We start from the raw sequence: 12707 nt of genomic DNA, 5'->3' as shown, positions 1-12707 counted from the left end.
AAATTGCAATGGCACATCTCGTTGAGAGCAAATATAATGTATGCATGGTCCACACATCATGCGCGCACTAATCAATGAGGTAGGAGGTTGGTAAAACTACAAACGCAGGCAGACGGCTGTACATACTAATACACGGGTATATATGAAGAGATTCCATTGCATGACGATTGAAAGCCAAGATATCACAACTATAGCGGGCAGATTATCCGGTACGAGTATTCTTCCTCATTTTTGCCAGTTTGCCGAGGGTGAGGGTGCGCCTTATTGGTATCGGCTTCTGGCCTTCCTCATCAATTCGCTAGAGATAGGTCAGTCACATCTTTGGGCTTTCGTGGTGTTTCTCACCTTCAGCTTAAAGGTGCACATCTGAAATCCTTTCTTTCCGTCCATCATCTTGGCCTGGTCTGCATCAGTAATGGTTCATGATATGGTGAAAAGAACCAGCACCTCATCGACGACATACAGCCCGTCGTAACGAAAACTAAATGTGGATCAGTAAAGCGGGCTAGGAGCGAGCGCACATCCCTCACCCCCGACGTGGAGAATAAGCGTTGTCGTCATTCGCTCCGCGTACGACTCGCACTGGTCGCCTGGTTTCAGAGGAGAGCTACTCAAGATGTGAGTTACTGGGAAGAACTGTCACAAATGAGCTTACTTACAAACATGGCTTTATTCACTCCAGAATCGGGGTCTTGGTCACTTATTTGTTTCTGAAATGCAATTGTAACATGTTTAATGATAGGACGAGGACTTGATATTGCTTACTCCATCCTCATCTTGTCCACCTGAATAAGGGTAAACAGTGAAATCACGAGCATTATAGCGCGATGACTAACCTGAGCCAACATACGTACTGAACATAATAAAAGTTATATCAGTATTGGGACGGCTAGGCAGGAAACGGACGTGCATGATATTTCCCCTGTCGACATTATCCTCATACCCTTTGGACAAGCATATGGAAAATGCGCCAAGCTCTTTATCCCCATGTATGCCAGATTGTTGTAGTTTATGTACGCCTGCGTCGGCTAATGCAGCTCTTGGAAAGGGCACAGTGTGAATTCGTTGTGGTATGACAATCATGCTCTATGCACTCACTTTGAGTTGAAATTTGTGCCAACCTCCACGCCACTGATATGTCCAAACGTTCTCCCATCACTGTATCAAGCACGATGTTTGCACAATGTTTTACAACGAGCTGAATTCGAGCTTACCGCGATGCCATCTGGTGGTTCTTAGTACTAGTCAATCAACTTGTTTTTGATGACTCATCAAGTTTCGAGTCTTACCGTGGGAACAAGAATTATAGGTTGTAAGCTAATGCAATTCTAGAGATACCGCTCAAGATGCATATACGTGCCATGTTATTAAATACTAAATGGAGCCTCAAAGGGGAATGTCCAAGAAACGAGCTGATTGGAGAGACGAGACAAAAGCTGAAGTAATGCAATGGACATGACAAAAAGCTGAAGGCAGATTGTATAAAGACTACATGTAACATGAGATGGTCATTCCTTTGTACAGTTGTAACAACCACGAACGTCGCATCAACATGTGTTGCCATCAAGGAACCCGCGAGTCTTCCAAGGGTGTTTTACGTTGAAAATATTTGTGGCTCGCCGGTCCTACTATGATGGCGATGCGGCCGCAGAATTCTGCTTCGAATGACATCTCGTCTTGCAGCCGGTGAACAGGTCAAGTTGCAAAGAAAATTCATGAATCGAGTTTGACATCAGTTGTTTCATCCTCCTATCATCTGTCAGACAGTCTTAGAGAGCCTATCAACTTTGTGTATCAGAATGGATGTAAGTAATTGCTCGGTAACTATTTTGATTTGGTTCTGGAAGTAAAATGCTGTGAAGTGAAACAATGCAACGCAGAAATTATTCATCTACGGGACCTTTCACGCTCGACAGAAGTTCGACGCTTTCCGTAATATCTTCTGGTCCAAGAGGGAAATAATATGGAATGAATTTTCTGGTTGCAGCGTCGTGAATTTAGACCCGTGCAAGCGCATTATTGCCACGTACTCGTATATCTTTTGATCGTCATCCCTCCCGGTGAAAATGACAAATACTACGTGGTCCAACTGAAAGTTCATAGTTACGATCATCCAAAAGTCACGAAGGGGCTCCCAGTCACCTGGTTATTTCCTTCCAAGAAAATTCGTGTCTCCTTGAGAGCAACGCGAGCTGCCTCGCCGATGGGGTATCCATAGACGCCAGTTGAAATCAGGGGAAAGGCCTGCATGCCAATTAGAGTCGCACGATGATATCGCGTGCCAGAATGAAGAATCGTTGATGGCTTACGATGCTCTTGCAGTTGTTGTCTACCGCTAACTGAAGACTCTTTCTATAGCAAGACGCAAGCTGACTAGCCATTGTCTCTGTGTCTGAAGAAACACTCCATCTTGGTCCTACAGTATGGATAACGTGTTTCCTGACGTGTAGAATATTGGAATAAGGTCAGCAGAGCAACCGGCAAAGACGGTACACTTACGATGGGAGCTGGAAACCCGGAGTAATTTTAGCGTCACCAGTTGGGCAGGGGTGACGTCCAGGATACAATTCTCTGCCTATGTCAAGCGAACGGGATAGAGTGAGATTGTGACCAGCGCCCTGAAGGGGAGTAGATCGTACATGATTTGGCGAGTGCTGGGCCAGCAGCCATATGGATCGCCCCATCCACTAAACCTTGTGAGTTTGATATGACGATCACACTTAGGAGCTCGACAGACCTCCGCTGCCGCCTACGGTTGGTTCACATACATCAGCAGCTGAGCGCTGACTCGTTGTATACTATGGGCCACGTCATGACTCACCCTGCAATGTCGATTTGGCAGCGTTGACGATCGCATCCACCTCGATTTCAGTGATGTCACCTTGACTTATACGAGAGTTAGAAGAGAGGAAATAAGGAGTGCACAGTGATCACTGGCTAACTAGAGATGTACACGACTCAGAAGCGATCGCTTGGGTGGATAAATGGGCGTTTCGACGTCTTTAATAGTAGCATTCGCGAATAGTTTGCCCACAGTGCGAATAGTTTGCGGCTGAATTCGAGTGGACATTATGTAAATAGTTCACAGTAAGGGGATGAGTGTTCGTGAGATAAAAGTTGTTAGATTCAGGGGAGCTTACTCAGCGACAATCTATAATATTGCCAAGTACCATGTGCTTACAGCTCTTTGCATTTAATTATGCGGAAACGCAAAAGTTGAATTTGCATATCGGAAATGCCCGAGGTAGGACCCCGTAAGTCTTTGGCTCAATTGTGCACTCATTCATGCTCCAGCATGCCACCGCACACCGTCTCATCACTAGATCTAAAATTTTAAAAGCTTGCGTTCCTGTTTTACACCAACGTGGCCATTCTGTCACAAGTGTTTATCATTTGCTTGGTATCAAGAAGACACTAGTATACAAAACTATCAGGCTGACCTCATCCCAACATGCATGAGTCATGGACCTATGACATAGTCGACGTTGCAACCTCAGTATAGATGTCCTTATAGAGTGATTTATCATGCTTTGCAAGCATAGTTGTAGTAAGGAAGTCAAGGTAACTGAGTGTGGAGACAAGAAAAACGACTTCTTTGATCTTTGTAGATTTCACATCCTTTTGCCATTGTGTTCTGTCGAGTTTTTCACGTATGTATCAACAAAGACAGTCTCAAACTGAGGTATCTCAGGGGATATGGAAGCACATGAAGCCATCACTGGAAGCACAATGTTCTACTGTCTGCCTTGGACTGGGATTGGTCTGCAGTGTGTTCTCGCTCAGATGGTGCTTATGGGGTCCTACCTTGGGCATTTCCGACACGCAAATTCAACTTTTGCGTTTCCGCATAATTATGCAAAGAGCTGTAATGCACAACGTTCGATGGTTCGATCAACTGGCACGACCCAAAACAAGGCCTAGGAGCCCAAGTCTGGCAAGTTCGAAAATGTGCTTTCTTATGATTTCTTGTTCGAGTCAAGTGCAAAAAGAGTGAATCTAACACCTATAATGGATGTTGAACGGATGCAAGCTTATCGTTTACGAAGGTAGTAGATACACCAGCTAGAACGCTGCTAGCAATGATGCTACATAAATGCCACAGTGCGAGCAAGGAAGTGTGAATATGTACATAAATTGGTTAATGCGAAAGACTCCAGGAGATGGAGATAATATGAATGCTTCAGTTAGAAAATACAACATTAAATGCACAATGGGCATCTGAAAAGTCGAATACATATGAGATACAATCCAGGTAGTGAGAGCTAAGGACGGACCGCTAGTATTAAGGTAATAAAAACAGTCATATGCTAGAGAGGTATGGACATATGCTGGTGGCAGGTGGTATCCAAGGCTGGAGAACCGGCTTGGGATCTGTCTCCCATCGTCGTGGTTGGAACAAGGGTGTTTGATATTGACTGAACAACCGGAATTTGGTCAGATTCTAAGCTCCGTACGACGGTGGTAATGGGCTCGTTATGAGGGTAATACGACCTGCGCTTGGTGGACATAAAGTCATAAACGGTGAATCTAGTGACGAAACGAGTTAAAACTATTATGGAAACCCGTAGAGCGAACCTACTGCTCTTCCAACTGCCTCACTTCCGGCTTCATTTTGGCTAAATCCGGGTTTGCCCTGCGTTTTGTGTGGGTCAGTGGTTTTTCAACCATTAGGAACTCATCGAGTTCGTGAGTTACGTCAAAATTAGCTTTCTTCATCTGCACGAGGAATAAATAGGAAACCGATTAACAATTCATAATACTCACGTCTGGAACGAAAGGAGGCTGAGCTGCTTTCGTATCCGTATTTTGCCAATTTGTACCCTGCAGCCATGCATGGTTTTGAATGTCTTGGAAGCCTTGACCATGTGGTCGGCAACCTAGACGTTGGCTAACATTACGTTCGAGTAACTGTGGCCAGATTAAGAAAAGGACGGATGTTAACGAGTGTCGGCACTTACTGCTTGCACAAACTTTACGCAGTTTGAACTGCATTTCTTATGGGCATCATCGGGAAACCTCAGAGGATCTTTGAGGATGGAGTTGGTCATCTTTTCAGATGTGCGTCCATCGAATGGACGTCGTCGGAACAACAACTCATAGATTGTAATACCGAAACTCCACCAGTCGACACACCATGTGTATCCTTTCCTTCCAACGACTTCGGGAGCCATATATGCCATACTACCAGCGACACTAGTGTGCAACCGACGCTCCGAATAATGGATGGCAACATTGAAGTCGGTGATATGTGCATGACCCTTTGCATCAAGTACGATATTATCTGGTTTAAGGTCACTGCGGCTCTAGTCAATGATCAAGGTATTCCGCTGCAGGAAAATCTTACCGATGAATAATGCGCTGCTTGTGCAAATAAACGAGAGCTGAAGCCAGCTCTGCAACCCAAAATTGGACTACGTCCTCACTGAAGCATCCTCTGCTTTCCAAATGGACTCATTGCGGTACATGATCTTAGAACACGCCAATAGAACAAGGCTGCGATTGACTCACATCGGAGGTCTCCACCCAGCATGAGGTCGAGCACAAAAAAACAGTTTTCGTCATCCTGGAATGCATATCGCAAGTTGACAATGAAAGGGTGGTCGATCTATAAAAAATATAGTTTGAGACTTGAACATGCAAGCAACAAAGGTATCACGCGCCTCCTCGAGTAGTCTACGTTCTTGTATGATGTTCGCCACGGCCTTTTGCTTGATACATCGCGCTTTATCAATGTATTTGAGGGCATAAAGCTTTTTAGAACGCTTGTGTTCGACTACCCTGACCTAAGCAGACACTGGTTTATGAGTGACCACACAAAGTAACAAAGAATCAAAGATGGCCGACCTTGCCGAAAGCTCCTTTGCCCACTGCTCTATGGAGGTCGAAATGAAAAAGATTGACTTCAGAATCAAAATCCACAGGTTCAGAAAAACAGCATCCCATGGCTCATCACAGGATAGCGTCGAAAGTTAACGAGCGGAAGATGAATTTAGGGGACTTTATTGAAGGAGAGAAAACAAAGGATATTGCTCGCCTGGAGACTTTGTATCTCAATAAGGAACTGCTGGCCAGACTCGGATAAGTATAATCATTATGTTATTTACGGCATAAAATAATAACAATACACTTAATCGCTTGAACACTTAGCAGCATTCAACAACCTCTGTGGCCCGACGACTTACTCGCTGTTCAAACCACCTTCCGAGTTGGCAACCCGTGCGAGTGATTAGACCTTAGATTGTCAGGAGAAATTACCTGCTCCTTAACTAAGCCACCTGCGATTTGATTTTGCTGACATGGATGCGGAGGAGCAAATCAGTCAAGGGTTGCTCGCTCCTTCACAGGAGTTTTTAGCGTCTGTGAAAGTGTTCCCGCTTATTCCTTACCTGAAGAAAGATGTAATCGTGAGTTGCATCTTCCAACTTAGGCACATGCTATCATTGACGCTTTGTTTGGCCATCAATGCAGAACACTATCGGTGAGAGACTTTATTGTGATGCATATATCATTCAAACACGTGGCTAACGAACATCTCAGATAGTCCGCTTAGTTGGGAGTACGTTGATATTTGCTATGTTTCACGGTAGTTCGGGCTGGGTCATTCATGACATCCTCACAGGCAACTCACGGCCTCGGACATCAATTTTGCCATAGTGCGCCCCTTGGTCACGAAGTACGCGAAGCTCAGGAACATGGCTATAGTATACGCGTGCATGGTTGTTCGTTCATACTTCTTAGCACAGTCAGGCTCAGACTTGGCTCATGCCGGGGTGATGTATTCGCGCGCCACCCTTTGTGAGATCATGGCATTGAAGCTTTTGAGTCACTTCGCATCGAGCAAGATTCAGTTGGTCGCTGTTTTGACGACCCTCTGGTGTCCATTAGCAGGAGCGCCGGATGATGTGATCGAGGAGGTGAAAGACGCTATTGGAGGGGAAGATGAGTATGTCGATGATCCTCAGTGTGCCATTGAGGTCAGTTCAGGCCATATCTATTTTTTTCAATCAATCTCAATGACCCTCAATAAGATGGCAATCGCCACGAAGGCAAAGACATTCCTGGCTTCCGCGATTGTTCAGAGCGTTGTAACTGATATATACAATGGGCGCATCATAGTATCCATCGCTGGCAACAGATCGATGGTGCCAGACAATTACAAGCAGAGGGCGATTATGGCGTACGACCCGCGTACGGCACCGATGCTTGATCACTACAGGTCCATCAAACATTCGTACTTCTCACGTCGAGCTCACACTTTATCAGATTGAGGGTTCCACGATATTCTGCGATCTTGCATTTTGTCAACATAGCTGTGCTCCTGGTGGTTTTCCTTGCGTGTATATGGAGTGAGTTTTCAGCCTGACTGCGAGTCAGAGTAGCCAATCATTTTTAGCGCAAGACGTCTCTCATGTGACTCCGTGGGAGTCTGTATTCTTGGTTTTTGCGATTGCCTTCACACTGCAAGAGTACACGGCTTCTAAGGAGTACGGGTGGGCTAGTCAGTACATGTTCAACTGTCACATTTCGATTTCTGATGTACTTGTGCAGTTTACATTGCCAACGTAATTTCATCTTTGGGTCCAAGCTCCCCGGCTGAAGCTGAAGTCCGCTTCTCTAGATATGGAACGTTTTTGACACATCATTTGTCATAATATTTCTCGGCTATCTGGTTTTGCGAGTGAAGGGGCTGTGGGATGATGATGGTTAGTTGTGTTGCTCGTGTAGGTGATTGGGACTCAATCGGAAGTTCCTATTAGCAAAGATGTCTCAGCTTGCTTTCGACCTGCTAGCTTGCGGATGTTGCGTTCTTGCTCCTCGGTATAACTGGTCCACTTGTATATCATGACTTGTTGATTTTCTTTTACAGGCTAGCTTTTTATGCAATAAACAATAATGTTGTCGTTTTGTAAATTGTTTCATTCTTCTCTCGTAACATTCCTGCTAATTTCTCTACTGAAAGGGCGTTGCGCGCAATGATAGCTGAATTTATTTTTTTCATCGGCATAGCGGCAGTTTGTTTCTCTGGTATTTTGCTGACCTTGTACACCTTAGGTAAATTATAAATCATTTGCACCACTAAATCGAGACTACTGATTGTTTTATCTAAGCTTCAGGTACATGGACAATACGCAATATCGCTTGGTTGATGGTTCAGATCTGGTTCGGCTACACGTACCTCAGTTTTGCCCAAGCAAAAAGCTTTCATCCCGTGTTCGGTCCCATTTTAATGACATTCTTCGCAGCGTTGTCGGGCACCCTTCTCTTGACGAGTGCGTATTGACTACTAATGATGATGGGGCCGCTATTGAGTTGACATATTAGTTCTCATCTCCATTTTGTCAAATACCGCTGCCCGAATCGATGCAGTAAGTGACAGTTGGTAAGTTACTAATCTTATGCTCAAATGACATTGCATTTTCAGAACGCCACCCAAGAGGTAATGAAATCACAGAATGTTGGTCAGTGGCACACTTGTCTGACTCGGTACCAAGTTTCTGTTTCAATGCACTATATCGACTATCCAGGGGTAAGGCACCCTCAATGATGTTTCAAATCGTGATACACTGCGGCTAAACTTCTTCATCAGCGTAAAATCGGATGCTTTATTCAGCTACCAACCTCCTTTCAACATTCTCGCCTTTGTCATACTCAAACCTGCAAGTTACATCCTTTCGCCCCGCTCTTTGCACTCTGCGAACGTGTTCCTTATCAGGCTTACAGTAAGCATTCTTATATTTTCCTAAGCCATCACCTATAAACCGTTATCTGCACTGCACCATGTTTGTTCACAATAGTCATTCCCTGTTTTGATCGCTATCGCCTTGTACGAACGTCTCTTGGCTTCTGAACAGCGGCTGCGTGAGTCCGGAAGGGGTGCTGCTCGCAGTCTGTATCACAGCATCCCAAGGCACATCAAGAACATGCCATTTGTCGACTATTTTGTCGGTTCAAAGTCGGCGGATTTGTACGAGGCGATTTTCGAGGTCGAGGATTCCAGGGATTTTGAGCTTTTTGATGACTCGGAGGTGGACGAGACCAGCCTGCGGTCACTACTTACATCTAGACATGAAGACTCTGGGTCATCACCCATTTCGGAACCACGGCGTCACAAGAGATCCGCTTCACTTTCAAAGAAGTCGCAATCACAACCCCCGAGGACTCGAAAGGTCAGCGCATTGCCTGCGTTATCAGAACCATCAGGCACAAGAAAGATCTTGCGCCTGAATACGTCCACACCAGTCACAAGTTTGTTCTTACAACGTTTCAACGACCCGTCGTCTACTCCACCGGTAGAAATGCTACCTGATATCACGAACATGGACAGGTTGGACTCCTCCATCAATCGGATTGAAGCACTGTTAGAGGATTGTCGCGAATTACCAGTCCGCAAACTAAAAGATGAGATGAAAGACTTACAAGTGAGTTAACATAGCGTCATTGTGGTATGAGGTGATGAACCATTTTACAGGACCGTCAGGCTCGCATCGAGAACATTCTGTTAGCCTTGACTCGCGGAATGCGACATGAGACGGAAATTTTACGGTACAACACTGTATGATTAACCTGAGCACTCTGATTCAATTGCGCTACGCTATTTGATGATTTTGTCACTCCTGCGTTAACTAATGATTAAAAGAGTGACCATTTTAAGTACTTTCCGAATAGTTCTAGTGATTATCGCCACCGTCGTTACGGCGGGTTTCCACACAGCTAGCTATACAAGAAATTACATGAGAGCCAAGGGAATGCGATAAAGATTACAATAAATATTTTGAAACATGCTAGCCTCTTCGCCGCGGTATCCTCGACACTGGCAGGCCCAGTCCATCCTCCTCGACACCCCGAACATACCCTGCGCCCATAAACACAGGTGCACCACCCGCACCACCCCCAGCTAAGAATCCCCGTCGTTTACTCCCAGTGCCCGTCCCAAATAGCTCCCCACTTTCTAATCCAAGCTCCACAAGCCGATCAGACGACCTTGCCCGCGCAAGCTCTTCGTCTAACGTCAGTCGTCGTTTGCCCTTGCTATCAGCCGCGGTCGAATTGTTTGCGACTCTGGGCTGAACCTCGCGCCGCCATTCCAACTTCGGGGGTAACGCCAGCTCATCCGGTTCATCCTCGTCGTCGTCGTCGTCATCCTCGTCGAGCAGCATGATACTCTTCGGCTTCGGCGTCGCACCCCTCTTTGTCCTCTCAGGCGTCGGCACAGACTTCCTCCCCTTGGCACGCGCAGGCGCTCGCACCCTCGTTGGCGTTAGTACAGGCAACGGCGACATCGGCGGGCGTTTCCTGAACAAATCGCTTTGTGGGTAGGAGGGCGTGACATGAGTGTGTGCAGGCTCGATATCGACATTTTTGTCTTCCATATCCACGTCAATAATCTCTATAGCATCATCATGCGCGTTCTGAATTGTAGCTGCAGCAGACCTTGGTCCAGGCGGCGTCGACGGCATCCTACCATCCGCGTCCCCTCCAAGCTCGTTATCAGAGCATAAAGAGGGAGTGGTGATGTCTGTTTCGTTCGATAGCGAGGAGTGGTTCGTATGTGATGGACCTGGGAGTGAGAGATTTGAGTGTGTGGAACCGGCAAATTCGTGTGTTCTTGAGTATGACGATGAAGAGCTTGTGTCTGATTGGGCTTGCGCACAAGTACCTGGACGTCGTTTGGAAGTAGATCTCCCTTCTGAGTCGCCTAGGGCATCTGCCTTGCGTTTGTTATTTAAGGCTGGGCGGGTTGCGTGCGATGAGGGGGCCGGGTAAGTGTATGAAGATGGTGGTTTCAACGCGGTTGAAGCAGATTTCGGTTTGGGAATGCTCGAGGCGGAAGGGAGTTTTGAGGTCGATGCTGCTTTACTCACGCTGGAAAAAGAAGCTGGTCTCGACGAGCTAGTCGACGCAGAAGCGAGACCGGAAGCGGCTGAACCAACGGGCGCTTTCACGCCCGTCGACTTACGCCTCGCCACATTCTCTCTCCGCCCATTTACTCCAGCAGCATTCGAACTCACACTACGACTTAATCCACTGGGCCCAGGTCGATCGACCACGGGTCGATCACTAACGCTCCTACTCAGTCCCTCAGGTCCAAGTCCAGGTGCAGACCCCACCTTCCTCAACCGCACCGTCCTCATCTCGTTTAAGAACGCAGCCATTTTATCGCTAGGAACGTTGACGGTTGGTTGTCTCACCTTACCGCTTGCTGACCTCGCCAGATCATTTGTGCTCCCGGTCGCACCGGCCTCGGTTGGGCGTAAAGCAGCGCGCGCACTTGCAAAAAGAGCCTTGCTTTCGCCTAGATAAGGAGGGAGGGGAATGCGGACGCCGGGAGGAGGAGGAAGTGGTGGGGGTGGGGGTGGTGTTGGGACTTGGGTTTGGATTTGAGGAGTTGGCGAACGGCGGCGACGGGAAAGCTGTAATAGAAGATGTCAGCATATACGAAAAATTTAAAATAAAGAGAACTAAATGGTGCGACGCAACGTACCTCTTCCTTCAACATCCTGACTTCTTCCTCCAACATTCTAATGCGCTCCTTGTCCCTATCCTGTTTTACCTTATCTTGCACGGGGTGATGATCGAGTATAAACGCTAAATCCTCGTCGCCATCATCAACAGCGTGTTCCTTCCCCTTCTGCGAAACACCACCCAGGGGCAGATGCGGCGTTGCTAGTACGGCGCCTGAGCTCTCCGGATCTACAGGACCCGTAGGACTACTGACGACTAACAGTGAAAAGTCCCTCTCTTCTCCTCCACTCGCAGTAAATCGCTGAACTGCGTCATGGACGGAGACGATGGGGCGAGTGCGCCAGGGAGAAGGGCCAGATTGGTCTGCGAGAGCTTTGTGTTGAGAATTGGAAGGGCCGGGTTCCAAGTCTTGTGCGTCGACGTCAAGAGTTGATTGAGGAGTACGCAGTACGGAATCGGGTTGGGGCGAATCTGATCGGGGGAAGAGTGAGCCAGGCATTGTGATGGAGGGTTTTTTGTGTAGTTGGGGGTATGTCGTTTCAGAGTGTGACGAAGGGAGGGGCGCGTCATCTTGAGGACGAGGGCGGACTTTTCTGCCTCTTGAATGGCTGGTATGACGGGGAGACGGGGAGCGGGAGGTCATGCTAGACGTTATTTCTGTATAGAATTAATCAGTATTGTATCGACGGTGGTGTTGACACCAGAGATAAGATTCACCGGTGTAGACTTGATCTTGGTGCTTCTCGCTACCGCTAGCCTCTCTCCACTGCTCGATCATCCCCCCATCATAGCCTTTTCGTTGCCTGCCCCGCTCCTTATATTTTGCATCACGTCCCTGTCTCCGTTTGGATGGACCGGACTGTGTCGGTGATCAATTTTCAGTTTAATTCGTTTTAAATCAGAGAAAACAGAACATACCTCAGATTTACCGGTAGCATTTATCATGAACTCGCCAATCTCTCGCGAGACAAAACTAAAAACGTTTGAAAGAATCCCTGGATCGTCGCGGTTGGAATGGACCATTAGTATTTATTGGTGCCAGGTATAAGGAGGTTTGTGTTAAAATGTTAACGCGAGTGTGCATGGACAGACACCAGAGTTAGTGACAACTTTTGCACCTCTCGTTATTCTTAAGCTGTACCCATAGATATGTACAATTCGATGTGATCAACGCCGGTAATCAGTGGAATGTGGACCAACTTCAAACAAGACGCGACAAGGCATGTTATTTACGTTTGTTGATT

The 12707-nt window shown here is 46.9% G+C and overlaps 5 protein-coding genes across 5 annotated transcripts; 1 reads left to right on the top strand and 4 right to left on the bottom strand.

The window, feature by feature from the left end:
- Positions 1–202: 202 nt before the first annotated feature.
- F5891DRAFT_1189809 (SRA-YDG) lies at positions 203–1225 on the bottom strand (the record flags this gene model as incomplete). Its single annotated transcript, XM_041367223.1, has 9 exons — positions 203–298; positions 346–399; positions 448–481; positions 531–607; positions 660–710; positions 766–785; positions 837–1039; positions 1099–1158; positions 1215–1225. 9 exons carry the CDS (start codon positions 1223–1225, stop codon positions 203–205), a joined length of 606 nt encoding a protein of 201 aa, XP_041224937.1.
- Positions 1226–1725: 500 nt separating this feature from the next.
- On the bottom strand, positions 1726–3108 carry F5891DRAFT_1039072 (uncharacterized protein). Its single transcript, XM_041361926.1, has 9 exons — positions 2943–3108; positions 2822–2886; positions 2738–2749; positions 2640–2687; positions 2500–2575; positions 2310–2439; positions 2143–2244; positions 2031–2089; positions 1726–1977 (listed from the first exon to the last, which is right to left on the bottom strand). The coding sequence occupies exons 1-9, from the start codon at positions 3068–3070 to the stop codon at positions 1884–1886; spliced, it is 714 nt and encodes a 237-aa protein (XP_041224936.1). The 5' UTR covers positions 3071–3108; the 3' UTR covers positions 1726–1883.
- A 736-nt stretch (positions 3109–3844) lies between these two features.
- F5891DRAFT_1039065 (kinase-like domain-containing protein) lies at positions 3845–6065 on the bottom strand. Its single transcript, XM_041361925.1, has 9 exons — positions 5845–6065; positions 5661–5783; positions 5509–5605; positions 5345–5450; positions 4959–5295; positions 4765–4908; positions 4580–4716; positions 4275–4527; positions 3845–4218 (listed from the first exon to the last, which is right to left on the bottom strand). The coding sequence occupies exons 1-8, from the start codon at positions 5941–5943 to the stop codon at positions 4308–4310; spliced, it is 1263 nt and encodes a 420-aa protein (XP_041224935.1). The 5' UTR covers positions 5944–6065; the 3' UTR covers positions 3845–4218; positions 4275–4307.
- A 231-nt stretch (positions 6066–6296) lies between these two features.
- On the top strand, positions 6297–9559 carry F5891DRAFT_1189806 (uncharacterized protein; the record flags this gene model as incomplete). The annotated part of the gene is made up of 19 exons (XM_041367222.1): positions 6297–6404; positions 6469–6478; positions 6538–6556; positions 6620–6974; positions 7029–7216; positions 7264–7346; positions 7400–7498; positions 7549–7562; positions 7619–7703; positions 7758–7818; positions 7868–7906; positions 7961–8052; positions 8115–8270; positions 8323–8366; positions 8423–8437; positions 8493–8527; positions 8588–8720; positions 8796–9419; positions 9470–9559. The coding sequence occupies 19 exons, from the start codon at positions 6297–6299 to the stop codon at positions 9557–9559; spliced, it is 2250 nt and encodes a 749-aa protein (XP_041224934.1).
- Positions 9470–12680, bottom strand: F5891DRAFT_408071 (uncharacterized protein). Its single transcript, XM_041371720.1, has 4 exons — positions 12382–12680; positions 12181–12322; positions 11483–12120; positions 9470–11411 (listed from the first exon to the last, which is right to left on the bottom strand). The coding sequence occupies exons 1-4, from the start codon at positions 12484–12486 to the stop codon at positions 9783–9785; spliced, it is 2514 nt and encodes an 837-aa protein (XP_041224933.1). The 5' UTR covers positions 12487–12680; the 3' UTR covers positions 9470–9782.
- Between the last annotated feature and the right edge of the window lie 27 nt (positions 12681–12707).

The sequence above is a fragment of the Suillus fuscotomentosus genome (genome assembly GCF_016647785.1).
Source record: "Suillus fuscotomentosus strain FC203 chromosome Unknown F5891scaffold_33, whole genome shotgun sequence".
Classification (NCBI taxonomy): Eukaryota; Fungi; Basidiomycota; class Agaricomycetes; order Boletales; family Suillaceae; genus Suillus; species Suillus fuscotomentosus.
Note: the sequence above shows the minus strand (reverse complement) of the source record. Positions and strands in the feature narration are given on the sequence as shown.